Source organism: Pipra filicauda, unplaced genomic scaffold, assembly GCF_003945595.2.
Source record: "Pipra filicauda isolate LSUMZ 115617 unplaced genomic scaffold, ASM394559v2 scaffold215_size1667880_pilon, whole genome shotgun sequence".
Taxonomy (NCBI): domain Eukaryota; kingdom Metazoa; phylum Chordata; class Aves; order Passeriformes; family Pipridae; genus Pipra; species Pipra filicauda.
The window spans coordinates 667,106-694,912 of NW_024104327.1; the positions used below are offsets into that span (position 1 = coordinate 667,106).

The 27,807-nt window shown below is 44.3% G+C and overlaps 2 protein-coding genes across 3 annotated transcripts in view; one reads left to right on the forward strand and one right to left on the reverse strand.

Annotated features, from left to right (window-relative positions):
- Positions 1 to 934: 934 nt before the first annotated feature.
- SIGLEC15 (sialic acid binding Ig like lectin 15) lies at positions 935 to 9,988 on the forward strand. The gene is made up of 5 exons (XM_027719985.2): positions 935 to 986; positions 2,874 to 3,257; positions 6,127 to 6,486; positions 7,445 to 7,475; positions 9,887 to 9,988. Exons 1-5 carry the CDS (start codon positions 935 to 937, stop codon positions 9,981 to 9,983), a joined length of 924 nt encoding a protein of 307 aa, XP_027575786.1. The 3' UTR covers positions 9,984 to 9,988.
- Positions 9,989 to 14,055: 4,067 nt separating this feature from the next.
- The window catches only part of EPG5 (ectopic P-granules autophagy protein 5 homolog), a 56,870-nt gene continuing 43,118 nt past the window's right edge, over positions 14,056 to 27,807 (reverse strand). For both annotated transcript variants that reach the window (XM_027719977.2, XM_027719976.2), the window contains exons 33-44: positions 27,494 to 27,701; positions 26,718 to 26,793; positions 25,761 to 25,864; positions 24,711 to 24,886; positions 24,080 to 24,265; positions 21,308 to 21,517; positions 21,020 to 21,164; positions 19,692 to 19,934; positions 18,455 to 18,674; positions 16,741 to 16,956; positions 15,517 to 15,631; positions 14,056 to 14,430 (exon numbers count right to left, since the gene is read on the reverse strand). In XM_027719977.2, coding sequence (XP_027575778.2) covers positions 14,248 to 14,430; positions 15,517 to 15,631; positions 16,741 to 16,956; positions 18,455 to 18,674; positions 19,692 to 19,934; positions 21,020 to 21,164; positions 21,308 to 21,517; positions 24,080 to 24,265; positions 24,711 to 24,886; positions 25,761 to 25,864; positions 26,718 to 26,793; positions 27,494 to 27,701 — 2,082 coding nt within the window. In that variant the 3' untranslated portion in view covers positions 14,056 to 14,247. The remainder of the gene's footprint in view (positions 14,431 to 15,516; positions 15,632 to 16,740; positions 16,957 to 18,454; positions 18,675 to 19,691; positions 19,935 to 21,019; positions 21,165 to 21,307; positions 21,518 to 24,079; positions 24,266 to 24,710; positions 24,887 to 25,760; positions 25,865 to 26,717; positions 26,794 to 27,493; positions 27,702 to 27,807) is intronic.

Genomic DNA, 27,807 nt, shown 5'->3' on the forward strand with positions numbered 1-27,807 from the left:
TCAGTCCCCACCCAGGAGATTAATCAGGCAGATATCAGCCTTCCCTGGCCTAAGGCAAAGGCAGCAAACCTCAAGCTAAACCCAGACAGGGAATACACGCCCCAAGGTTAAATTTAAACAAATCATGGGATCACCATATGGGAGATGACATAAGGGGACCATGGTCAGCTCTCCACAAGCCCCAAATTCTGCAGATTAGCAAACTGCACAGTAAATTGAGAGAAAAGCTAAACCCAGAAGGAATAAAGTGAGCATTTGCACAAGGATGTTGGGCAAAAGCTGGAAGTCAGCTTATTTCAAACGCAGTTTAACAACAAGCAAGGAATGATTCACAACTCATTAGGGTCATGTGGGTCTCGACAGAGCAGGGTCACAGTGAGCACCAGCACTCACCCACCACTGAACCCTGGCACAAGTGCTCAGATAATTTCAAAAGAAGTGCGTTTTGGGGTGGTTTGTTTTATAACAACGAGTGAGCACAAGGTGTAAAGCACAGTTGGCTTGCAGGCTCCAGGTTCAGGAGGGGGAACTGCTTCTAACCAGGAAAGAAAGGGTCTGGCTTGGCAACCCTTTAGGCAGATTGCAAGGGTTTCCTCCAGGCTGGTGAGTTGGTGGCACTGGAAAACAGTTCCCTCCCGCCCCATCACACACCTGGTGTGGGTGTTTGCAGCCCCAACCTGCAAACGCCTTCCTTTAGCTGGAAAATCGTAATGCCCTGATTCCCTCTGGTGTAATTTTCATATGACTGACCACAGAACTATTAATATCTGAACCCAGAGCTGGTTCAGCTAAACAGCTCACTCCCTCCAAGGACAGGAAAACCACAACTTCTTCCAGCCCTGGAAAAACCTTTTGTGCCTGCAAGGCCATCAGCTCAGATGTAATGAGGCAGTTCTGGTTTGCTGATGCACCTCAGGGGAGAAGGTCAACCAGCATGAGAGAGTTTGGCTTGGTTCTCCTGTGTCTCCTTCGCATCTCCAGGAAGGGTGAGTTCTGAGCTTTGCTGAGATTGCTACCAATCCTTGTCTGATCAGGGCTTCTCCCCTCGCTCTAGACAAAGTGCCAGGGGCATCACCCTAATGCAACAAACTCTCCAAGGATTGCACCATCCATCACGTCGCTTAAAAGGATCATGAAATTCCAGGTGCATGTGAGAACGCTGGAAAAATTCAGACCTGGCTCAGCAGTTGTCAGAGAGGGCTTCAAGTTGTGGTTGGGGGTGTGGTTGGTTTGCGTGTTTCTTTGGTTTTTTTAACTTGTGCATGGAGTTCATCTAACTTTTCCCCAGATTTGTCGGGTAGATTTCCATCCCCACCCAGAAGTGCTGCTTCACGTTCCTAGGAGGTATCATGCAGCAGACACAATTTTCTCCAGTTCCACTGATCACTTAAGCTCACGTTTAACTTAAACAGGCATTTAAATTCCATTAAACTCGATGGATGTTGATTAGATACACTGTCAAACAGTATTTGCTAGAGCAAGGGTGGTGCCTGGGGTGGTCTGCAGCTCTTGCTGTTGTCTTCACAACCTTCCCATAGACAACTCCTTTTGGGAGTTACCCTCTGTGAGGTGTGCAGGCTATTTTCCCATGAACTTCTCTCTCTCTGTTATAAGAGCTTCAATTCCAGGAACAAATGGAGGCTGGGTATTAGCAAAAGGAATAATGGAAGACCTGAAGTTTTAAGGTTAAGGGTAAATTATACACAGAATGTTGACAACTCCCTCCACTCATAACTAGGCAGACTGTGTTTCCATGGAAATGGGTGGAGCTGGTAACATTAGATGCACTTATTTTTAACATTATTTTTCATCTGGAAGGCAAGGGGAGGCTTATGTGCTAGAAAAATAAAGTGTTCTTTGCTCAAGATTTAAAACAAAAAAAAAAAGTCAAAAAGAGGTGACAGAGAAAAGCAAGTCAGGTACTCAAAAGCACATGATCTGCAGTTCTCAAGAAGTAAAGGTTACAGTGACATGCTGTAAAATAACTAGAACAAGGACAAATAAACTTGAAAACAATAGCAATTTCTGTTTTCATTGCCAGGTCCTTGTGCTTAAAGTCCACGAGCTTCCTGAAGCTCCTGCAGTCCTGTAGCTTTGTATATGACATTACCTGGGCAGGAAAAGGTGCCCATATTGTTGAAAGACAGGGCAGCCCGACTCCAGATCTCAGTAATCAAAATACTGGCTTGGAGCTGATTCCAGGTAAATAAACGAACAGCAGAGAACCAGCCCTGGGATGGCCTTTGTCCATTGTGCTGTGCACAATAGATTAATACAAGCTGCACTGCCCCCGATGTGTTTGTCAAGTGTTGTGGACAGCAGACACAGGAACAAAAAACAAATCTTATCTTTGAGTCTATAGGATTAATCTGACAGCTGAATGCCCACAAAACGTGGTGAAGCCAGCTAGACCAGGGCTGGAGTTGCTTACAGGGCACCTTTACATTTTATGGGTATTCTCAGCTACTGAGGGGAGAGCTGATTTAATGAAGCTGTCAAGTGAGTTTTATAAGACAGGAACATAGACACAGATGTTTCTGAGACCACAGACTGCTGCTACAGCTGTTGATTCTAGCAGAACAAGGGGTAGACAGACATACATACCTATATATTAAACTGAAAGAGGGGACATTTAGATTAGATATTAGGAATAAATTCTTCCCTGTGAGGGTGGTGAGGCCCTGGCACAGGTTGCCCAGAGAAGCTGTGGCTGCCCCATCCCTGGAAGTGTTGAAGGCCACATTGGATGGGGCTTGGAGCAACTTGGTCCAGTGGAAGGTGTCCCTGCCCATGGCAGGGTGTAACAAAATGGTCTTTAAGGTCCCCTCCCACCCAAACCATCCTGTGATTCCATGATGTCTTTTTGCTCCCAGGTGTGCAGTCCAACAGCTGGTCCGTTCACGTCCCATCTGATGTTACTGGTGAGCTTGGGAAGATGGTGATCCTGCCCTGCACCTTCACACACCCCTACAAAGCCTTCGACCGGACCCTCACTGCCATTTGGAGGATCAAGGAGCCTTACAACGGCACCATAGTGTTCAAGTGTGTGAGCCAGAGCACCAGCGAGCTCTGTAAGACTGCCATCAGCTATAAGAACAAGTACAAACTGCTGGGCAACCCCCGGCACAAGGACCTCTCCATCAGGATTGACAACCTGACCTGGAGCGACAGCGACAGATACTTCTGCAGGGTGGAGCTGGCCGGAGACATCCACGACAAGTATGAAAGCAGGAGTGGGATAAAGCTGCACTTGATTGGTAAGAGGAGTGGGATAAAGCTGCACTTGATTGGTAAGAGGGCATGAGAGCCATGGGAGGAAAAGCCATCCTGTAGGAAGACAAGAGCCACAAGGTGTGGAAACTGATGGGACGGTAACAGGAGTTTACCTGAGACGGTTTTCCGAATGGTTGGCTCTTCTGGCTCTGTGGACAGTTTAGAGCATTTGGGCAGGGAATATTCACTGTCTTCCTCAGTCTTCCAATATGAGGCGATGAACACAATGCAGGGGAGGGAATAGGAACAGAACTGGTAAGGAAATAGCGAGGCTCTGGCAGCTGGGGTAAGAGCCCACCAAAACCTGGGCATCTCACTTTGGATGCAGGAAACAATAAGGGTACAAACAGCCTGAAAAAAATGAACAGCCTAAAAAAAACATCTCGGAGCAACAAATGTCAAATGTCAAATGCTAATCCCACTGCTCCCTTAACTGTGAGCTCACAGATAAGGGACAGCTGTGAGAGCCAAGTGGCCTTGGAAACAGACTCAGATCTTACCCATGTCATGAGGTTGGATGGTTTTGCTTGTAAGAGAGAACTTCCTTATGCCTGCTGTGCACTGTGGGCATCCAGATGGTCCTGAGGTTGAGCTCAGTTACTTCTTGGGAAGTTCTGCACAGTCAAGGCTCTCCTTCCCTTGGGTCCTAAAAACCCACACACAGCATGACCAGGGCATGATGGCAGTAAGACCTGTCTCTCATGGGCTGTCTGGACTTTAACACTATAAGGAATGATAACACACACAGACACAGCACCCAGGCTGTACCTTGCTTGGGAATGGACCCTGACAATATGACTGGGAGGGGCTAAATAATGATTAAAAAGTTAATTTAGACACCAAAACACACAGACACACGACACACCACCTGAAACTCCTCTTGCATACACAGACAAGGGGGAAGATGTGCTGTAGGCAGTTGCAAAACATATTTTTGTTTTTTAGCCTGTAAAAAAAAAAAAATTAATTCCTGCTCTTCCTCTGTAAGGGCACTCACGTAGCTCCCTTCACTTTTCACAACACCTTTAGGAACCAAATGCACTAAATGAGTCAGGAGAGCTAAGAGGAGAGCATTGGTGGGTAAGACAAGCTTGGTCACAGCAGCTACACTTCCTTAGCAGACTAAACTGACAGTGACATGTTCAACAGTATCTCTCTTGATATTTTGCATCCTTGAAATGGTCTTTACCAACTGACCTTTACAAAATTGATATTTAAATGTTCATTAAGTCACACAATCCCATACACTACAAATACAGGACACAAAAGTAGTGGCCCTATCTTGGTATGGGAGTGTTACCCAAAAGCAACCAGGAACCCACACTGGCTGTTGGGTGGCCACAGGATCAAACCGATTGGAAAAGACCTCCAAGACCACTGAGTCCAACTTTTGATTGATCACCACCATGTCAACTAGACCTGAGCACTGAGTGCCACATCCAGTCTTCCCTTAAGCACCTCCAGGGATGGGGGACCCAACCACCTCCCTGGGCATCCCCTTCCAATGCCTGGCCAACCTCTCTGTGAAGAAATTCCTCCTAATGTCCAACCTGAAAGTGACCTGGTCACTACAGGGTTGGAGAAAAACATCAAAAACAGGTCGTAGCAAGAAGTGGAAATTTTCCCTACAACAGTAATCTGCCAACTCTGGCAAGTCTCAGGCACTGAGCAAAGGACTCACACAAACGGATCCATCCATGTGTGCCCTGGAGGTCAGAGACCAAGGGAACAGCCAAGAGAGGCTTGTGGAGACCACCATGGTTGCCACGTCCTCAACCACGTGGAGATGCAGCGAGTATAAAAAGGTCACCACCTGTGCCTACGTGGTGGATGGCACTTCTTTGCCTTCTGCCATCGTGGAAGGTCACAACAGCTGGAGTTGACTGAAGCTCAGAAAACTGTGTGAGGCATTACGGGAATAAAACACAAATGGAGTACAAAAAAAAGAGCACAAACAGAGCATCCTCGCACCCACTCTTTGCTGTGTGGATCTCTTTGCTCCTCTATCCATCAAAGGCAAGGTGAGGAAATCTAGAGGAAGAAGATGCCAAGAAAAATAAGGAAGAAGGGCTGATCCCAGCATTCATAGGATCATAGAATTGTCTGGGTTGAAGAGGATCTTTGAAGCTTATATTGCCCGACCCCTCTGCCATGGGCAGGGACACCTTCCACCAGCCCAGGTTGCTCCAAGCCCTGTCCAACCTGGCCTTCAACACTTCCAGAGATGGGCCAGCCACAACTTGTCTGGGCAACCATCATTTTAAAAAACTTCTTCCTTAGATCCAATCTAAATCTCCCCTCTTTTACTTGAAAAACATCATCACCACTTGTCTATCACTACAGGTCCTGCTAAAAAATTTGTCCTCATTTTTCTTCTAGATCCTTTAGGCCCTGGAAGGGGCTCTGAGCTCTCCCTGAAGCCTTTCCTTCTCCAGGTGAACACCCTCAGCTCTCCCAGCTTGTCTCCAGAGCAGAGGGGCTCCAGCCCTCGGAGCATCTGTGGCCTCCTCTGGACTCGCTCCAGCAGCTCCACATCCTTCTGTTGCTGTTCCTCAGGGCTGGAGGCAGCTCTGCAGGGGGGTCTTGCCTGAGGGGGCAGAGGGGCAGAATCCCCCCCTTCCCTGCTGTCCACGCTGTGGGATCAGCCCAGGGCATGGGGGGTTTCTGGGCTGTAAGTTCCCATCACTGGGTCATGTCCAACCCCTCACCCACCAGCACCTGTCACCCAGTTTTACCCTGATATAACCCACTCAGGGTCCACCAAGACCAAGAGCTCATTCCAGGTGCCTTGTGCTGTGCCTGCCCTTGAAGCCTGACACGCTTTCCCTCCCTCCCCTGTCGCCATTCCCGCAGCTGCCCCCCGGATCATCAACATCACGGTCAGCTCCAACAGGGATCACACGTTCCAGGCCCGCTGCACCGCCGAGGGGGAGCCAGCACCTGCCCTGACCTGGACTGGTTCCCCCTACCCCAACCTCACCTCCACCACCAGCACGAGCCACCGCGTCACCAAGGAGCTGCGGTACCTGACCCACGACGGGAAGTACACCTGCACTGCTGTCAACAGCCACGGCAGGGCCGAGGGGGCCGTGTACTTCTACAAATTCAAGGCGTCCGACAGCTCCTTCTTCATGATCCTGGTCCTGGTGCCGCTGGGAGTCAAGGTGCTCGTTTTGCTGGCCATACTGAGCTTCACTGTGTTCTCCAGAGAAGGTCAGTGCCGTGACTTCCCTTCGTCTCACTGGTACCCACTGGTGGGTGCAGCAGATAAAGGCAGGTGGGGGGGGGAGGTGGGTTTGTTTGTTTTTTTGTGGGTTTTTTTCTCTTTTTTTTTTTTTTTTTTTAAGGATTTTTAATTTTCTACCCTAGAAGAAGGACATTTCCAGTGGGAAATTTAAGTACAAGTAAAAGGGAGCTCGTGGCTGGCTGGTCTCAGCCTGCTGACAGAGGGTCTCCTTTGGGAAGGGGCCTTAGAAAAGACAGAGGCAGCAGGAGTTTCTGTGCCCAAGGAGAAAGGTTAATAAACTAATAGATGGGCAATTAGTGGAGAACACACTGCCTACACAACTAGATTTGTAATTCTTTTTTTGCCTTGGAGCAGGCTAATTACTACCTCTTCCCCTGTAGCCCATGGCCAAGGTCTACCTTTGGTGCATCCCACACAACAGTTTAATGTTGTGTTGGGATGCCCCTGGGATGGGCATCCTTATTTTACAGACCACACCTCTGCTTTCCCATCATTGGTGAAATCCCACCTCCCAGCAACTCCAAGGCCATAAGAGCAGGGAATGCCCCGCCTACAGGAGATGAGAATCATCTCACTGACTCAGGGATGAGACATCCCAGGAAGCCATTCCTGCTGTGCAGTGGTATGGGCAGGAGAGGACCAAGAAGGACACAGGACTCTGCCTCTCAGTCTGGACAAGATGAGATCACTGCGACTCGTCTGTAGGGACAGTCTGATGTCACACCCATGGAAGCCACCACTTGTCTTGAACAGCAGAAGCTGTCAGACCAACCAAAAACCTTTCCCTCCTTACATTCCAGTACCTAGTTCCCAAACCCATGAAGAGGGCCACAGGCCTGACATCAGGTCTTCTCCAGGTCAGTCCTGGTTCCCCAGGTCAGTCTGACCTCATTGCTAACCCACATTATCCTTCCCACTCCACAGGTCCCTCCTCTGCTCCATCCAGCCTGGTCAGGTAAGGATGTCCTGCCTTCTACTCATGTCATCCCACAGGAGGGTGGAATTGGTTAAGGGTGAAAATGCAGCATGTCTGTGGTCTTGGTAACAATTCTCTGGCTTGAGAGCAGGTTCCCGGGACAAGGAGAGGGTTGGGCTGACGGCCAGGGGAGCTGGTGTGAGGGAACAAGGTTTGGGCACAGCTGAGGAGAGACCCCAGTGATGTGAGGACAAGGGACTGGGGCAGCAGCTTGGAGAGACCATGGCAAAGAGATGCTGCACCAGCAAACAACTGGAAATTTAGGTGTGCCATAAGCCCAGAGCATGGTTGGAAGGCTGCAGTCAGGCATGCAAATAGGCTGGGAGAGCTGGGGGGGTTCACCTGGAGAAGAGAAGGCTCCAAGGAGACCTGAGAGCCCCTTCTAGTGCCTAAATGGGCTCCAGGAGAGCTGGAGAAGGACTTGGGACAAGGGATGGAGGAACAGGACAGGGAGAATGGCTTCCCATTGCCAGAGGGCAGGATTAGATGGGATATTGGGAAGGAATTCCTGTCTGTGAGGGTGGTGACACCCTGGCACAGGCTGCCCAGAGAAGCTGTGGCTGCCCCATCCCTTGAAGTGTTCAAGGCCAGGCTGGACAGGGCTTGGAGCAACCTGAAAGGTGTCCCTGCCCATGGCAGGGGGTGGGATGAGATGAGCTTTAATGTCTCTTCCAACCCAAACCATTCTGTGGTTCTATGGTGCCACATTAAAGAGTGGACCATCCATCCCAGGGATAGGTGAGGGGATGTCTGTGCTGACACCATGGAAGAGAAACCTTCCCCTCCCTCTGGACCCCAGTTTCTCATCATCATCATGGCTGGGCTTCGCGAACGAAGATTTGGGAAGGGCTCTACCCACGTTTGTTACAGGCACGCTGGTGGCTAAAAAGGCCAATACGAGACAGGCATGTTCGATTGCAAAAGGCACAGCAGAAAGACTCCTTAGGTGGTAAATTCTGCAAGGCACAATTCTTTCTGCGTTGCCTTTTCTCCTCAAGGGTGATCCTGCGTGTGTTCTCAAAAGCGTTATAGATGGTGTGTCTCCAGACCTCCTGACTGGAGGCCAGAGTAGACCAGTTATGGTGATCAGTATGACCAAGGCTGAGATGTTGTTTCAGGGAGTCCTTGTATCTTTTCTTCGGGGCTCCTCTCATGCGGCAGCTGGTGGCAAGTTCACCATAAAGCAAGATCTTAGGGAGGGGGTGGTTGGTCCTTCATCCTGGAGATGTGCCCTGCCCATCGCAGCTGTGTTCTCATCAACATGGCCTCTATACTTGTGACTGCTGCTTGTTCTAGAACAGATGTATTGGTCACAAAATCTGACCAGTGGATGTTTAGGATTGTGCGGAGACAGTGTTGATGGAACCGTTCTAGGAGATGGAGTTGGTGGAGAAGAAAAAGTGCCCACACCAAAACTGATGAGCTCAGCCAAGAGTGGAGGAAGGTATGGAGGTACCAAAGAGCCCACCTGAGACCCAGGTCAGGTGTGACAGGGCCTGATTCCTTGGCTGGCATCCACACTGTGCTCCCACAGACCCTTGGCATTTCCCATTACCCAGCAAAACGCTGATCTTAGACAATGACAGCTGGGGTGGCCAAGCTAGAAAGGGATGGAAAAAAATTAACTAAAAAAACCAAACAACAACAACAAAAAAAAACAAAAACAAAAACAAAACAAACAAACAAACAAACAACAAAAAAACCAAAAACACCAGCCCTTAGTCTAACAGTAAAGAAGCTGTATCTGAGATCAGTGTAACAACATCTGCCTGGGGCTGCCCCCTTCCAATCTGAGTTTTCTCTTTGTGATGTCTCCAACCTGAGTTACCCCTATGCAATATCCTCTTCCCAAGTTACTCCTACATGATGTCTCTTTCCTTCCCTCACCTTACCCAGGAACAAGGGCCATTTCAGCAGGACATTCAAACGTAAGGACATGGCCAAAGAGACAAGAAGGAATTTAATCCTACAGTCAAATTTGTAATGACTATTTGCAAAAAGTATAGGTTTGCTGATTTATCAGGGTCTAAATGACACTGCACCATTGATTGTCTTTGTATAGACACCTACACAGAGGAAGGCTTAAAAACCAACACTCCCATGAGAAGATCCTTCTCAGGAAAGATTTGCCACAACCTCCCAAGGCTCTGAGCAGCAGGACAGCAGCAGCAGTTAATGCTAAGGGTGCAGGAGATTGCTCTGGATGCTTTAAGATGTAAAACATCAGTTGCAACTCAGACCCTTAAAGACCCCCTGCTGCAGAGGGACAGTCCGTGTCGGAGCATCGCAAACACTTGCTCTAACACTCCTTAGCTGCTTGTTGGAGCCACTTACAAAGCCCAGAGCAGCCAGGGATGTGTCCTCACCTTATTCCCTTCTCCTCCTGCCAGGCCACAGCTGCCAGACTGCACCTACGAGAACTTTGACCGCAGGCACGGAGGGAGCCAGACCCTGCCAGGAGGGAGAGCAGTGCCCAGGCGCAGCTGAGGAGATCCCACCCCCACCTGCTCCCTGCACAGGTGTCCTCTCTCCCAGGGAACACAAAACCCATGTTGGCTGATGAACAGAAGGCCAAACACCGGTGGGGATGATGGAACTGGGCGATCTTTGAGGTCCCTTCCAACCCAAGCCATTCTGTATGCTATGACTCCCAGCCCTGATGCTGCTCACAAGCAAGAGCAGCCCTTAAAGGCAAAAGAGAAGAAATAAAAAAGAAAAAGGGGTAGAGCTGGAAGAGCAGAGGAGGATCTGCACAGAATGTCATTTTTAACCAATCTGTGCGTTTTTAGCCCAGATCATATTTAGGAAGCAGGTAACAGCTTGCTAAAAAAGATTTTCTCAAATCTTTTTGCTTTGGCAATTTTCAAATATCATTTCACTTGTCCAACCACATGCCGCCTGCAAGTGAGCTACTGTCATGTTTCAAACACCAGCTGTGACAGAACACTACTGGAATTTCTGCTGGTGGTTTTGGGGATTTTTTTTTTTAGTCATTATTATTATTCATTATCTTCCAGAAGAGTTTATTTAAGAGTTTAAAGGAAACCTTAACTTTCAAGAGGAGTCCAAGAAAAAGGAAGAGGTTTTCCAAAAGCTGGTAGAGCTGAAAGCAGGACATGCAAAGTCTAATTAGTCTCTAACTCTACTACTCTACCTAGTGCCCAGAGCTTTGTGATAAATACACTGTGAAAATGTTCCAATACAACAAATTGCCTTTTTGCCTTTTTTTTTTTTTTTTTTTAAAGCTAAAAAACTTATTTCTAACACAGTTTCCACCTCTGTGTTACACGGAAAAGTTCTGACTCGCAAGTGGCTCTGTGCAACCATTCCAGTGCAGCAGCTCCAAAACTCTTCCCCAGATGATCCTGCTCCTGGTAACAACCACCACTGGCTGGGATTCCAAGCTGCTACTGAATTACCATCAAGCCTGTGGTCCTGCCTGCAAGCTCAATCCCAGGCTAGGAATCATTATTTTAAAGTTCACTTCTTCATAATACCTGTGCTGGGAAAGTAAAGCACAATTTTAAATTACTTGGCCAGGATAATAAGGAAAAAAAAATGCAAGGAAATATTTGAACTTGATCTTTTAAATCCCAGCTTAAAGTCCCAGCGGTGACTTGGATACTTCGTGCAGTTTAGTTGGAGAATCAGTATCTGTGGCTTTTTGATTTTTTTTTTTCTGAAAGCCAGGTTTAATAAAAATAAGAAGGGATGCAAAGAGGAAAAGGAAGTTACAGCAGACAGTGTAGTCAGGGACCTGTAAGCTCAGTCTCACTGGTGTCACAGAGGAAAGAGATCTCAGGGATATTAGTTGGACAAACTGAACCGAATTTCTGAGCCCTTATGATTTACAGATACAGAATAACAAAGAACTTGTTCCCACTTGTGTATGGGATTCACACTTGGCTCCCAGGATTTTTCTCTCAAAAACTACCTGTTTAACTCAAGTAGTTTGGGTCCAAACAGAAGCATCAGACCTTGTGCCCCAAAACTAACTCGTGGCCCCTGGTCCTCATGGGAGACTCAAACCACCCACTCAAACCAATATAAACTAGAAGGTCAAAACACAGCAGGGCACATGCCAGGAGGCTTCTAGTGTTGAACTCACTTGGCCTAAAAAGTGTGTCCCAGTTCCTCCCCTCCTCCTAAACTGCTCAGTTTATGCACATTCAGGGTTTGGGAGGATTTGGCCACTGCTCTCTATTCTCCCAGGATAAATGATGCCATTTCCCATCACCACAGCCTCTGTGGGTTGCTGAGCAGTCAGCCTGCAGAGCAAGCACTGCCTGCACATTTCAGGCACCTTGCTGCTCAACTTCTGCTTCTCCATTCCCCTGAGTGAAGTTAATGCCACATTCAGCTGTTATGCCCATTTCCCTATTTGGCCTTATTTTATTAATAAATACTTGAGCTGCAACCCACAGGCAACAACTCATCCCAATGCAACAACTGCTGTGTGAGGTAAAACATTCAAAAAGCCACAGATACTCATTCTCCAACTAAACTGCACCAAGTATCCAACAGCCACAATTGTTATTGAGTAGCTGACATAACCATTTCATCTCTTTCCATGCAATCTACAATGTTAAAATCAACATAAAACTCAGTTTTCCTTCTGAGAGCACCCAGTGACATTTAATGATGTGAACAAGAACGTTGTAGTTTTGGGCACGAGAGACAGTGGGAGATGCTGGGAATGCCAGAGCCTTTCCAGTAAAACTAGAAGAAATAAGAAGTCGCTCTGTTGGGCACAATTTGGAAAATAAGGCCCCAAGCTCTGGAGTTCACATTTGCACAGAGAACTGCCAGTGGATCTGTTAGTTCGCAAAACTGCCCCCCAGTGTTTGAGGAAAGCACAGGTTCAGACTTCTGCCATTACCACACTGACCATGAAGCCAGAAGACTGGTCTATGGGTGACACATACAGCAATTATGTGTTACCTGAAGTGTATTCTTCCAGCAACTTGAAAACATCACAGTGTCTGTCACAAATTGCTTGATTTTTTGTTTTTATTTTTGCATGGTCTTTGCAGACATAGCATGTTATAAATACAACATTTGTAAAAACTCAACAGCTGAAACAATTCCTCATTTTGAAAGTGCATCTCAAACACGTATTTCTGACTTTTTCACATTTATATGCAACTGATCAATAACACTGAATCTAATAAAACCAGTGCTTGTAAGTCTTTGAGGGGGGCAAAGCAGCCGAATGTATTCCTCCAGACACGAATTTTCCAAAAGAGTCTTAAAAAACATGCTGCATTTGGTATCTGGTTAATATACAGAGGGATGTACATATGTATATCTATTTATAGGCTCGCAGATAGAGCAAAGAACTCTAAGACCACATTAATATGACGGTGATCTAATGACCCAGCTGGCATAATTAGCAGAATCTGGCAAGAAGAAAAAGCTGATCTGCTCTGCAGCACCAGAACCACCGTTGGGAGGAACAGATCAAAGCATCATTGACCAGACAGTAGGTAGCACATTTCTATCCCCTAGTGATCAGAACTCATGTTTTAACGTGCAACCATGTCATAAACACAAAGGCACAATTAATGGAGGGAGAGAAAAAGCGATCAGTTCCTTCACACTGGTGTAGGGATTGGGACTGTAGGACCTTGGGCCACCTCAAACACATCAGTGATGAAGGGGACGTCAAACAAGCAAGGGGAAAAATTCATCTTCTGCTTTCCCTAAACAAAAGTGCATCTTATGATCAGACAAGGCAACAAAAACAGTGATCATTCAGCTGAAACTACAGGCTCGTGGTTCATGCTTTGGCAACAGAATTTTAACAAGTGATCACCAAATTTAATACAACAGAAACACCTCTTCATAGCGTCCTCTAAAATCTCATGGTGTCATGCCCAGCCAGGCAAAAGAAAATAAACTTAAGTGGTGGGTGGACACTTGTTAAATCAGTATTTCCTAAACAACCAGACTTTAAGAATTAAGGAATCCTACCTAACATGATCATAACTGACTGTTCCCCTCCCAGACACTAGAGATCCAGAAAATCTGTTTCTGGATTTAAATCCCCTTGAACTTGGCTAGAAGTTACTTGCATTTAATGAAGCAATATAGATGCAGACACACTAATATTTAGAAAACAGGAAAAAACCAAAGTTCTTCAGTTACAACTTTTGTTAATATTTACACAAGTGGAGGAAGATTGTAGGCATGCCTCTCAACTACAGATTTCTGTGGAACAGCAAAAAGAAATCAAAACTTGAAGTACCATCTTTTCAAATACAGGGATTTCACAAAAATCACTAGACACACACTCAGGTAAGACTCAGAGGTATCCTTGGTTAAGAAAGTCAAACCTCTTTTACACACAATCCCCCAGTAAATTTGAACTGGCCTGAGTGATGACACATTGGAAAATAAAAAAGGCACCAAGCAAAAACTCCAGACGCTCCAGGATGAGCTTTGCTGACTAATGATTTGTACACCTATCCCCAAGTACCCTCCTCTCAGAAGTGCACCACACACAGGAGGATATTCAAGTGCTTTCAGTCAAAAAAAAAAAAAAAAAAAAAAAAGGCAATTCCACAGGCCTAAAAAGGGAAGCAAGAAAACCTTAAAGGGGATAAAAGCTTGACAGCATGCCGCTCCCATTCACAATTCTGACTTAGTTACTAAGTGGAACTCTGAAGGTGAAAGTTATTTGTGCAGCAGGGACACTGTTTGTAAACCAGGGTGATGGGCACTGAGTGATGGCCCTGCGAGCCCAGCGCCGCTACCGGATGGTGTCCAAATAATGCACTTCTGGGTACAGGGTGTTGACAAGGAGAGCCAGCAGGTTGTTGCCATCCCGAAGACAATGCTCTGGATGCCTGATGAACACAGAAGCCTGGGAGAGCTGCTCTTGGTACTCCATATATTGCTTGTTTGACGCCATGGATTCAAGAGCGCTCAGTGCCTGTGGGTACAAGGGAGAATTCTGTTAGATGAACTCTGGTCCATAACAAGCCAGTTCATGAGCCACAATATGCACAGTTCCCCCAGAAGATCCTTACCTACTACAGAACCCAGAGTTTTCTGAACAAAACAGTTATAAACCACACTCACATAACAGTGTTTCGAGTCACCTGTATTTTTGAGTGACATATTGTATATTCGAGTCACTTCCCAAGATCAGGACAAAAACTGTCCTATCAAGGCTTGCTAGGATTCTGCAACCCAAATATTTTCAAATATTTACTTTGTGAACTCAAGAAATGGTTTCACAGAAATTATGTTGAACTACAAACTGCAACACACTTGATATTTGCTGCATGCTGTTCTTATGAACATCTTAACTTTCATAACAGTATTGTTTTACTCCTATTAATAACATTAAATTTAGGTATTGACTGTCAAGTTAAAAATTATACATAGAAAAGTCTATGTTGGCAGTAGTAGGCAGAGCAAATGCTGGACGTATTTCTGAACAAGTTTCATTCTTTTCTTAAGAGAAACAAATTGTACCAAGCTACTTTGCTCTGGTTTCTAATCAACTCCTTCCTCTTCTCACATGCTTACTGAAAGACCATCATGGTCAGTGCACATGCTAAAGCAGGAATGTTTATTTGTCACAGGGCTTTTAAGCCCTGACCTCACATAAACAAATGTCAGTGTGAATGCAGCCCTGCTTTATCACTTAAAAGCAGGGCAATCACCAGCAGCACTATTTTTTCCTGTTTGTTTTCAATTCCTTCCACCTGCAATGCTCCAAACTCTCAGAAGTCAAGGTTTACAGACATAAGTTCATCTGCTCCTTTTTCAGTGTGTAAGATTAGAAACTGATGCCTTTATATTAATGCAGAATATTGTACAAGCAGTTTTACCTAGGATCACCTTAGGACAGAGCTCAAACACACAGTCCTGCTGCCAAAGTTACAGCAACAAGGTGAGGGCAGGATTTAGCTCGAAGAAATGCTTGTAGTGATTCTTATTACTTCACCCCAAAAGCTAAAGAAGCACGCACAGAGGGCATGTCAAGCAGCCAGAGATGGGCAGAGCTCACCTGCTGAGCCTTCTGAGACATCTTGGGCTCCGAGCCGGCTTTCAGGCGCACTTGGCTCTCTGCAGGAATCTGCACCAAGAGGAAAGCAGACAGACTGCGGGCAACCACCCGAAACCTGCGTGGGGGAAGCACAGAGAGGGAAGGGGGCGTCAGATTTGCAGGTCTCAACAGCAGGTACACTGGGAGTTCTACGCCATGAGGTATCTCTTGCATGAGGAACAAAGTAGAGGCTTTAGACGACCATCTCCAATGCATTAGAAAAAAAGAAGTCACTTGAATATCATGGCTTCGTATCATGATGAATATCATATCAAACAGAATGGTTTGGGTTGGAGGGGACATCAAAGCTCATCCAATTCCACCCCCTGCCCTGGGCAGGGACACCTTCCACTAGACCAGGTTGCTCCAAGCCCCGTTCAACCTGGCCTTAAACACTTCCAGGCATGGGGCATCCAGCTTCTCTGTATACACATACAACAGGATATCATACATACTAGAGGATGATATAATATGATACATATGAAATGTTACATCTGCTTCAAGCTTAGCTGAAGCCTTGAGGCCACATCTGAAACACTCCTCACTTCACAGACTGTGAAACATCCTCACCATCCAAATCGAGGGATCAGTTGAATGAGACCAAGAATTCAGAGCAATTTCAACAGGACTGCATCCTTATAAACATAAACTTATGTTTAGGTATTCGTGTTCCACAAGCATTTATGGTTTTTTCCTTGGCATTCTCTCCACAGTGAACTTGTTTTTAACAGCTAGCCATCAAACTTGGTGTCTCTCTTTGGAAGGTAAAGTGAACAACAAGCAAGCACATGCTTCCTTGAGCTTCTCTTAACATTTCCAATATCTCAAGGTTAAAACAGAAAGGGCAAAGTGTATGTTATTATACAAAACCTTGTCAGGTCAACTGAAAGTCTTCTACATACCAAATGCAAGTATCTTCCTCTAACAAATAGTCTGCCTACAAACTTTGCTGGGCACTAAGTCAGAATCACAACTGCATTTTCTTTCCTTCTCCACCACAGACTTCACAGAAGTTCACACTCGCTTCTTAACCAGATTATCACACTCCCTGTGTTTTTTCTTTATATATCTGGGGACAGCTTGGATTCAGAACATCTTCTGACACTGCACTGGGCAGTCTGGACCCAGGTTGCTGCTTTAATACGATGACTCAAAGCAATTAATTTACCACACTCCATCCCTTACCTGGGTGACAAAGGAGACCTCCTGCCCAGTCCAATAGCACCAAGTATTCCAGAAGTCAGTCTCTCTTCAGCCAGCTGGCTCTGCCTGCCCTGGATGGACAGCAGTGTCCGGATGACGGATTCGATCAGAACGGCATCATCCTGCTCCATCTGAATCAGGGATAACTGCATGGCCTTATGCCACCAAAGAAACAGCTTGGCCTCTTCCTTTGCTGAGCTTTAGGTGAGATTTAAAGAATAAAATAAAACAAAACATAAATTAAAGAGTCAGTGGCATAGATTAAGAAGCCTGTTTCTCTCCCCGCCAGGCCCACGAAGAATTCAGATGGTTAATTAGTGACAGTAATCTCCTACTGTATGAGGATAAAATGGCTGTACACCCCACCAATTATTACACTGCTGTAACTGCTACTGTTGTGGATTTGAGCCATCAGCTAGCAGGTTTTAAGAGCCTGTAAGAGGACAAAGAACAGTGCTTCCTTTTAAGCTTTACAACTGGAAATAAACGATACTGCAGTCCTAAGTGGATTTAAACTTGACTAAGACTTGGTATAAAAGGAAAGAAGCTGTATCTCTACTCTTTTGTTCTTTTCTTTACTTACCAATAAAACACTTTAGGAAGCACTAGCTGTTGTTTCCACAACAATTTAGACTTTTAATATGATCTTTGAAAAAAAGGAAACATTGAATGTTTTTGTTGAGTAAAGCACAAAGTGAAGTTCCCCCTATGATATTTTTAATCTTTCCCAAAACAGTTTGCAGCTTAAGTTAACAGCCTCAGACTTTCCACATAAAGCATCAGCACGAGTTTCCTGCATCAGACTATCCTCATATTACCCCACCCAGTCATTTCCCATCCCAGGCAATCTCAGCTCTGATGTTCAGAGCAAGGTTTTATCTGCTCTGTGTGGTGGCTTTGCTGCCTCTTTCACACTCTGGCAATCAAATTACTACAGCACCTACCACAGTGAGAGAATGCTTTTTGAATTTCAAGAAACAGTGAGAACACAAATTTTTCCAAATCATTCTTTCACAGAAAATATGAACATAATCAACATTAATATGGAAAGATACTCATCGTGTTTGCTAAATCCTGGCAATTTCAGCAGCAACTCTAAATACAGCTGTTACATACTTTTGAGGATTTTTATTTTGACCCCAGGGCTATGCCTCCTTTCCCCCCAGAACCCAGTCATCTTGGACGTTGTTTTACAGCATTCAGGTCCCTGACTCTGGGCACTTCACCAGACCCATTGGCTCCAGATTTGGTTGAGAGCTGTTGATCAGGCCCCATGGAGCAGCTTGGAACACCAGATCTCCCAGAGTGCCAGACTGAATATTTAGCATGTAACTTATCCCACCTAGTGGACATGCTGGAAAGTGGAACCCTGAGTGATTCAGGGTTTGCTTCGAGTCATTTTAACTGAGCACAAATCCCGTCACTGAAATCGAGCTTCTCTGATTGAAAAATGACTGAAACTCACTAGTGTTCTAACAAATTAAATTCCTTCTTCTGTTTAACCATCACAACTGTTAGTGTTGGTACTGCAGAAGGACAAACTCTTAATTACTGGATAAAAAAGGACATGCCATTTCATCCAGCAGCCTGTTGAAATTAACCTAATTAACCAAGACACCTGATTATCTCAGCTATACAAGTACAAATAAACTTGATCTAAAAGTCAAGGCACGTTCAGAAGCTCCAAGCTTCGTACCTGGGGTACACCTGCTCCAGCCATTTGCTGATGGTCAGCAGGATCTTCATTTCATTGGTAAGAGTTTGGTCAGTGTTCAGGCATTGCAGCAGGTAAACATACAGGGTCAAGTAGCTTCCTAAAGACAGACACTCCTGCAGGAATTCTTCCATGGTTAGCTCAGGAACTTGGAGGGAGGCAAGTATAGGGCCCCAGCCTAAATCCTGGTGGTGAGGAGAATCTATGAAGAAAACAGAAGGAAAGAACAAAAAGAGTGTGAAAAAGCAGCACGTAGTAAAACCTAAGAACTAGGGTTGTTTACAGAATCTGGGCTGGTTTAGCTGTTTTCCAGGTAATCAGCATGTCATGAAACTCTGGTGGAGAGAAAAGAAAAACTCCACTATCAAAGGGCATCTCCTTGAGGTTAAGGTGAGATATTTTCCCAGCATTCAGACAGGACTAGAATTTGAACATTTTAGCAAGGAATTAAAAGTATTTCCTTCAGGTACACTAAAATCTTCCACACAGAAAGCGGAAGAAATAAAAATGTGGTTCCACAAGGATTATATAAACTGAAGGGGAAAAAAAAAAAACCCAAAACCAAAAAAGAAAACCACCCCCACCACAGAATTTCAGATTTTTACCAAACAGGAATTTTTTTTTCTTAAATTAGCCTACAGAACACTACAGGAGGGCACAAATGTCTTCTGTTCTCTTGGAATGATTCCTTTTTTTAAGAAGTCCTCCCCTTTAGCTGTAAAAATGGCAACACTACAAAAAGCAAATCAGTTTTCAGACAGACAGGTATAATTCTTAAGAAAACACACAGAGCAGTTGTAAACCCCAATCACAGAATCCCAGAATGGTTTGGGGTTGGAAAGGACCTTAAAGACCATCTTGTTCCACTGCCCTGCCATGGGCAGGGACACCTTCCACTATCCCAGGTTGCTCCAAGCTCTGTCCAACCTGGCCGTGGACATTCCCAGGGATGGGGCAGCCACAGCTTCTCTGGGCAACCAGTGTCAGGGCCTCTCCACCCTCACAGGGGAGAATTCCTTCACAATAACCCTCTAACCTTCCCCTGTGTCAGTGTGAAGTGTGTCATTCCCCCCTCATCCCTACCCACGGCAGAGGGGTTGGAACAAGACGATCTTTAAGGTCCCTTCCAACCCAAACCATTCCATGATTCCAGACGATGTGTGTTCAATGGTATCCAAGGGTGGCCCAAGCTCCTGAGACAAGCAGAGAAGGCCCCTACCCTCACTGAAGTAAGCAGTGATACAGGCCTCTGTGGTCTCGGCCATGTGCCGCACCGAGGCCAGGCTCTGGCAGGCCGCTGTGAGCAGAGGCATGGCCAGCAGCCCGTGCACTTTGCCTTCTATCCACCTCCGTAGGGTCCCCCGGAGAGACTCGGCCGTGGTGATGCTGGAATTGTTCAGCATCATCAGCGTTTCCGTGAAGAGACTGCTGAGGGCCAGGTGGCGCGTCTGCAGGTCCATGTCTGGAGGTCAGAGAGCAGAGAACCACATCAGTAAATCGACACTGGAACCCAAATTCAGCTTCACCACTGGACACTTTCTGTAGACACTGGGAAAACCCTGTGGCTTGTTCCTGCTTGCCAGCACACTTGTGCCTCTTCCTGTCCGTGACCCACACAACTGCTGACAAGCATTTCTGTGGACTACAGTGAGACAACTGATTCCACCTCAAGTTACAGCTTCATAGAGGAACCTCGGGATGGGACTAGTGCTAACAATCAGATCAATATAAATCCTCTGTGTGTGGGTACATCATACCACTAGTGCACATCAGTGTAACTCTCATACTTCAGTACTCTCAGGTTTTCCCAATTCTACAATTTAGAACCATTTCTGAGAGCCCAATCATAGAATGATGGAATGTTAAGGGTTGGAAGGGACCTTAAACTTCATCTAGTCCTAACCCCCCTATCATGGACAGAGACAGCATCCACTAGACCAGGTTGCTCAAAGCCTTATCTAACATGGTCTCGAACACTGACAGGGCTGGAGCATCCAAAACCTCCCTGGGCAACCTGTTCCAGTAGCTCACCACTCTAAAAGTAAGAATTGCTTCCCAATATCTGGCCTAAATTTCCTCTCTTTCAGTTTGTACCCATTACTCCTAATCCCTCAGGACCAAGAGAATATATTTCTGCCATTCTTCCTTTTAAAATAGATGTAAATGAACAAGTAAAATAAAAATTAAAAAATAAATAAATTTAAATTAAGTTAAATTAAAAAAAAAAGACAACTAAGAAAATCCCTCAAGCTCCTGGATATCAGCCTGGTTTCACTCACAACATAAGCCCTGTTTTAATTGTTGGTTGTGTCACTCTTGATAGGTCTATGGGGTAATTCATATTTTTGCTGTGTGCTAATATACCACTTATATATACACATCAACAAAGGAACATAATTGCTTTGGTGACATGTATATATAGGTGGTATATTAGGAGACATTATAGTAATGCAAGTAATTACACAGTCACAGACGTTCATCAATCCATGCAGCAGAGTACAGGATCTTGGCAGCCTTGAAGCAATTGGCTGATTCTACAACACAAACCTGGGGGATTAAAGATGACTACATCATCCAGCAGCTTGGCCATTTCCTGCTCCAAAACTGCAAGGGTGATCTTTCCACTTTGCTCCAGGGTGCTGAGGAACTGAACCACCTGGCAAATGTACGCTCGGCACTTCAGTGTTGCGTCCTGTTCAACAGAATTGAAATCAATTAGAAAAAAACAAAAAAAACCCATCGTGCCTAGAACACTTTCCATAATACACACAACCAGAACATTGCAAAGAACAGACACGAACAGCTCAGAGACACTGCAAGACCAGTCCAACTCACGAGGTGGATGTGACTATCCGAAGATGCCCCAAAGCCTGCCGAGATTTTCAGGAGCTTCACGATCAGTTCAGCTGCAGCATCCTTAGCAAGGATAACAGAGGGAGGGTAGTGACTGTTGCAGTAGCTGATGATGCTTTGATAAGATGAAATGCCCACAAGCTGCCAAGGAAGGGAGCTGGTCTGTCCAAGAAGATTTATGAGTGGTGATTCCTGAAGATTTAAAGACATCAGTCTAAGCTACACCTTCTTTGCAGTTTTAAATTAATATTCACAGTACTCAACATTGGAAGGAAGCCCCTGCTCCAGAATTTGAAAGCGATGGAGCAGAACCCCCACGGAGATAGATGACCAATGGGAGTCTGACTGAAAAGCAAGTCCTTATTCAAGCAGTAAGCTAACACATGTATGTCATCTCTAGCATTCAGGCTGCTGCAGCACAGAAGTCAGGGAGAAACACTAAAATTTAACATGTAAAGACAGCAAGAAAGAATGGAGACCCTGCGAGTTAAATGCACTTCTGAACATTTAAAGAGACATTAAAATATTATATAAAAAAACAGGTTGGTCTAAGTTCGCAGTAGAAATGGGGTCCCTTAATTTTCCATTCAGTGAGTCATCTACCAACCTGAGGGACTCCCCAAGTACATATTCTCAGAAATAGCATCCTGAATAGCACAACAGCCTTCAGTACCCCCAGCTCACACAGGCAGTGAAAGTCTGTAGATGGAAACATCTCTCTGTCCACAAGCAGCTATCACCTGTTCTTAAACACCTGCAGTAAAAAACGGTCCCCATGGACACTGAGAAACACTGAGTCAGGGATGGTTTAGGTTGGATATCAGGAAAAGGTTCTTCCCCCAGAGCGTGGTGGGGCACTGAACAGGCTCCCCAGGGCAATGGTCACTGCCCCAAGGCTGCCAGAGCTCAAGGAGTGTTTGGATAACACTCTCAGGGACAGGGGGGGATTGCTGGGGTATCCTGGGCAGGGCCAGGGGTTGGACTCAATGATCCATGTGGGTCCCTTCCAACTCAGGACATTCTACACTCTATCCTATGATTCTATGATTCTACATGTTTTAGAATGAACAAATACTGGAGTTGTGCTGACAACCCAGAACTAACCCAAATTAGACTATTTCAACGAGGACATGACACTGGTACAACATGTACTTAAGTTGCTCGTGCCCGGGAACACAGGGCTGAGAAAGTCTGAGATTTAGGTCAAGGTGTCACAGGAGCTTTCTGGGAGGCAAAAACCTCCTGACAGTGTGTCAGTTTAACACACTGCTGGAGGGTAGGAGAGAATTCCTGAGGCTGACTCACACCATGTGCAAACAGGTATCTTCTGAAGCTTGAGAAGCTTCTGATAAGCAAATACATTCAGGTCAAAGCACATGAACTCTGGTAACTTTCCTAAACTGAAATACAATGATGGTCAAAGGCTGCTGGTGACATCTTGATGCAGCATCTCTCAGTGCCTCAGAGGAAAACAGAAGATGTTGGGAGTAGAAGCAAGCTGACAAACGTGAAATGGGACTTCCTGCAGATGATCCAGTGCCTCTGGAAGAGCCCTCCAGAAGCAATGGACTGGATGAGACTGAGTTAGATTTACCCACAAGGAGCTCTTAGCAAGGGTAGGATTTGGAAAGTACCACCTAATGCCCACTGATTCTCTATCCTATTACAATTCAGAAACATTGGAATGCAACCGTAAATGGGAAAGGCACTGAGAAATCAGAGATGATCCAATCCCCCTGTGGAGCAAGGGAATCAGAAAACTCATCCTCAGATTCAACAGATGAAGTACTCTGTCCCCCAGTAACTCATCAGATGCAGACAGTGCCAGGCTTCTTAAAGACATACCTGGTCTTCAAGATGCTATTACATCATTGTGATTTGTCATCACATCACATGGAGCATTTTATGGTAAGAAATAAACATTTGCAAGGGCAGTTCTGAGTAAGGGCTGAATAGCTCTCACCCTTGAGAAAACATGTTTCAGCAGACACGTATTTTCCTTTTAGAAAGCTACAAAAAGAACTACACTGGGATCAAGAGCTGCTCCAAACCTCACAGGGACTAATCCCACTGCTGAGCTGTGCTCAACCCACCTCAAGTGTCACCAGTACTGTTGATCAGGTTGGAAAACATCCGGAACACGCATAGTAAGACTCAGATCCAGCCCTAAACTTTCCATAGATGGATGATTCCTTACCATCCCTCCACACAGTCATGTTTGCCACTCAGAAAAAGAAGCAAGGCACGCATGAGGTTTACATGACTGGCCTTGTGACAGAATAAATGTGACTCAGTGAGCCCCCCCAAAAGGTGATCCAGGCACAGTGAGAGCTGCTCCTACGCTCTTTTCATTCAGGCTGTCAGAAGAAGCTTCCCCTTAAGGTATATATAATATTGCCCTAATGAAATTAACATATTTGTTCCTTCCAAAAGCCAGACTGCCATTTTATAACTCCAGGGAAACTGCCTGTATTAATTTGCTTACTCCTTCCAATGCTATTGGATTACAGAACCTAAGAAGTTTCTTAAAATGGACACCAGCTCTTCTTTTTTTTCACACAAGTTATACAAAATGCCTCAGCTATGGAATTACTCTTGGCCACCTCTGGAATAGTGTATTGGGTATTTTACATATGCAAAACCCACTTCAGTTAATCATTTTGCAAGTGAGAAAGGAGTCCCATCCTATGCCCTTCTTAGTGAAGGATTATTTTTCTTTTAAGACTGATGGGTATGAACATTTCTAAAAATTACCTCTTCACCAATAAGTTGTTCCTCCTTTGCCAACAGGACCATCATATACAGCAAACAGACAATCATGTTGTGAGTCTGAGGCTGAGGGCTGGGATTCCAGGCATCAGAGAGGACACTGACCCAGTTTATTTCACATAAAACATAACCCAAGAATAAGAAACAACTCTTGGGACTGCCCCTTTCAATCTAAGAAGGAGAAAGGAAAAAAGATAGGTGCATAAAATGATGTAAGTTATTAATACTTTCACATTTTTCAGTTCCTCAGTCAACTATAAATCCCCAGCAGCATTTTAGGTCAGCTTTATGTTGTCTCAGACAACTTGGAAGTGAAAAAACCATGGCATTAGTAAAATATATTAAATCTTACTAAATCCATATTAAATATATGTGTAATAAATGAGACATTCAGATAGAGCAACAGCAGATTACAAACTGTGGCAGTTTTACAGCTTCCCACAATTTTGTCTAAGACTCAAATACACCTCTTCACAAAAATCCACCACAAAACAAGCAGCTGTGATTGCTACAAACTTTAAAAGCCTACTTGCTAAAAGAACTGTCTCCAGCTCTCCAGTTATTTTCAAGGGCAACACTGACTATGAACTTAATTCAACAGATGCCAGGTACTCACTTTGAAGAACTCTTCCATCAGCATCTGGTCTGGATGCATTTCCTTCCATGGAAGCCTTTTGAACTCAGTGTGGAAGGCATAGAGAATAAACTCTGGCATTTTGGGGGCTGTGCAACACTCACAGTAATGCATGAGATGTAACCAGAGAGCCCCATGATGGCTTGGCAACAGCTTTTCTAGAACCAAAGAAAATAGTTGAATTAACAACAGAAAAAAAATTCAGGGAAAGTTGGATTTCAAAAGAAAGTCTAATTTTGGAGAGAAAAAAACTTGTAAGTTACACTAAACTGCAGTTATCCAAAAAAAAGAAGTCATATTAAACTTTTAGATTTTTTTTCTCAAAATCAACAAGTGGGGAGGCTTATGATTGCATGCCCTGACCTGCCCTTTTGAACAGTTGGTGGACAATAAATTGAAGTTATAAAATACTCCTGCAATGTGGAACTGAACTGCTTTAATGTTGGGCCATTTTGCCTTTTTTTAAAGAATATCTTATGCATCTCAAATTTTATAAAAACACAATTATCCTTTAAAAATAAATAATTAAAAATAACACGTAAGTTTGAATCTAGTTCATCCCTAAAAGTTGTTAAGGGGTATTGTGAAATTAATTTTTCCTGTGTCTAAGTATCCATTAGGCACAACAAGCAATGCTAAATAGGGGCTCAAAATGATCAATCCTGGAGATTAAACTACTCCCCAAACTAGCTATTGAAGAACATGTATTGGTCATGGTGACATGCATATGTTATTTGGGAACAACACACAGACCTGGAAAGAATTCATGCACTTCTCATGACAGGTCACTCTGTCTGGCTTTCCTTTACATTAAATTTGTTATCTGACCAACATGCATCTATCAATCACATTATCTACCCTTGCCAAGATAAAAAAGGTGCCTCTTAAGGATGAAACAAGTAAGGGCTCCTGATATGACTGCAGTGGTCATCGTGAGTAAAATCCCCTCCCGTCCTACATCTCAATCAAAAACCTTTTTTTTACTCTGGCAAAACAGAAGGTGCCGCTTCACTAAAACAGCTTTTCACCCACCTTTAAAGCTCTCGTGCAAAAGCTTGATGCAATTTGTAAACAAAGAGACCACAGTGGAGGCTACAGGGGTGTCACTCTCCAGCCAGGGGTAGCAGGGCTGGTTACTGAAAAGAAGCACAAGGGCAGCAACACAAATTTCAGTGCCCTGACCATAAACATTTCAGCAATTTAAATATTCTAAAGCACAGAAAGTCAGTACAGCACAAGTATCGGCAGTTTTCTCAAACTCAATTCTTTAGGACCGAATTCTTCTTCCTTAGAAGAGATGCATATTCAATAACCCAGTGAAGAGTCACAATAACACTGAGTAAACAGAAATAACTTGATGTTTCAAAATAGAATTTAAAACCAAAAGACTGGAATTTCTCAATGACATCACATACCATCTGCAGTCAACCTTCTAATATAAGTGCTGAAGGTGCACTCACAAATCAAAAAAAGGTTTTAGTTTTGAAAGAAAGCAAAATTCAAACATATAACAGTACAAATAATTGTTCATGTGAAGACAGAGGTACACAAGGCAGCAGATCATCATAGGACTGATTCAGCCAGAAGTTTCTTGACATACCACTGACATTTGGGGCTGTATTTGGCTTTCTTTTGTGATATTATGGAAGTTAAGAAAAGCAATCCAAAATTCAAGTTCCAGTGTTTTCAGAACAGAATGCAATACTTACTTGGTCATCATCAAGCTCTGGTCGTACTATTATTACAAGATATTTCTTGTAATAATAATTACTAAGATAATTATTCAATCCAAACCTTGGAAAATCTGATGTAAGTCATGAATTAGTTCCATAATTATTAAGGATATGAGACAAGTAAGAGCTATTTAAATGGAAGGTCATAAGACAGTCATGAATGATTAAAAACCACGTAATAACGAAAGCCATTCTTACAGGGCTAAAGTCCTTACTTTAGCCAAAAATTCATTTAATTTTAAAGTGCAATATATACCTTGCATCTTCCTTATCCAAGACCAGTATCCATGGCTTAAAGAGTCCAGCAATGATTGAATACAAAGACTGCAGGGCTAGAAGGAAACAAAGCAAAAGCTGCTTTTTTTCTTCAAATCAACAGCAGTGGATATATTACACTTTTCCAAATTTGCATACGATGTCCTTTGCTTATTCTAACATTTAGAGAATGACAGAATAATTAGGGTTGGAAAAGACCTCCAAGATCATTGAGTCCAACCATTCAATCAGTTCGTTTGGTCAAATAAAACTTTAAAACACAATATGCTTACTAGTAACTCTGTTTAACAACATGGTTGTTTTAACAACAATCATAAGCATTTTGCATTTTTTAGATGTTCTATTAGTATCACTTTAATAACACATCAGAGAATGTGGAGGTAAGGATGACTCACACTTTAAACCTAATGTGTTTAGGTGATTTTTCTCCAAATCAAAATCACACAAAATTCAGTAGTGTCTCGTTCCCAAACCTCTGCTCAGTGCAAAAGACTGTATTTTTCTTGAAGAAAGTAAAATCTCTTCATAAAATAATTTTAAAGCAAGCTCAAATTAAAAAAAGCTTTCTTTAAAATTTTAAAGCATAAAGTCCAAACGGCCGGGGAGTATCATCAAAATTTCCCATCTGTATTTTAATGTTCTCATCACTCCACAATGCAAAATAAGATCTTACTGTATATTTAAATTGCCTTTAACAGAGGAAATTGGAAAAACTGAGTGCCTGTTCTTAAGTAATTTGCTTTTAAGACACGTTACCTGCTAGAATTGTGCTGCTGCCCACAGGTTCTTGGGATAAATTATCAACTTCACTGTCAATAAGTCGTTTAACAAGATACTCCAGGAACACATTCACTTCAGCCACATAAGGACTCCACTTTGAAAACAGGCCAAAAGTCCTGAAGTCCACTGAAGCCAGTCGGAGTTTGCAGAAGGATGTGGAAAGCCATTCTATTGTCTCTCTAACCTGTTAAAAGGCAGGAAACTATTAATCAGCTACAGAAAGGCTGCACAGCAGTGTTATTTGTCACTGGAGGGCATCTGTTTCAGTTGAAGAACACAATAAACCAACC

Coding starts and splice junctions, on each gene's coding strand:
- SIGLEC15 (XM_027719985.2), top strand. CDS start 935: ATGAGAGAGTTTGGCTTGGTTCTCCTGTGTCTCCTTCGCATCTCCAGG. Junction 987..2,873: donor CCTTCGCATCTCCAGGAAGG/GTGAGTTCTGAG, acceptor TTTTGCTCCCAG/GTGTGCAGTCCAACAGCTGG. Junction 3,258..6,126: donor GATAAAGCTGCACTTGATTG/GTAAGAGGAGTG, acceptor CCATTCCCGCAG/CTGCCCCCCGGATCATCAAC.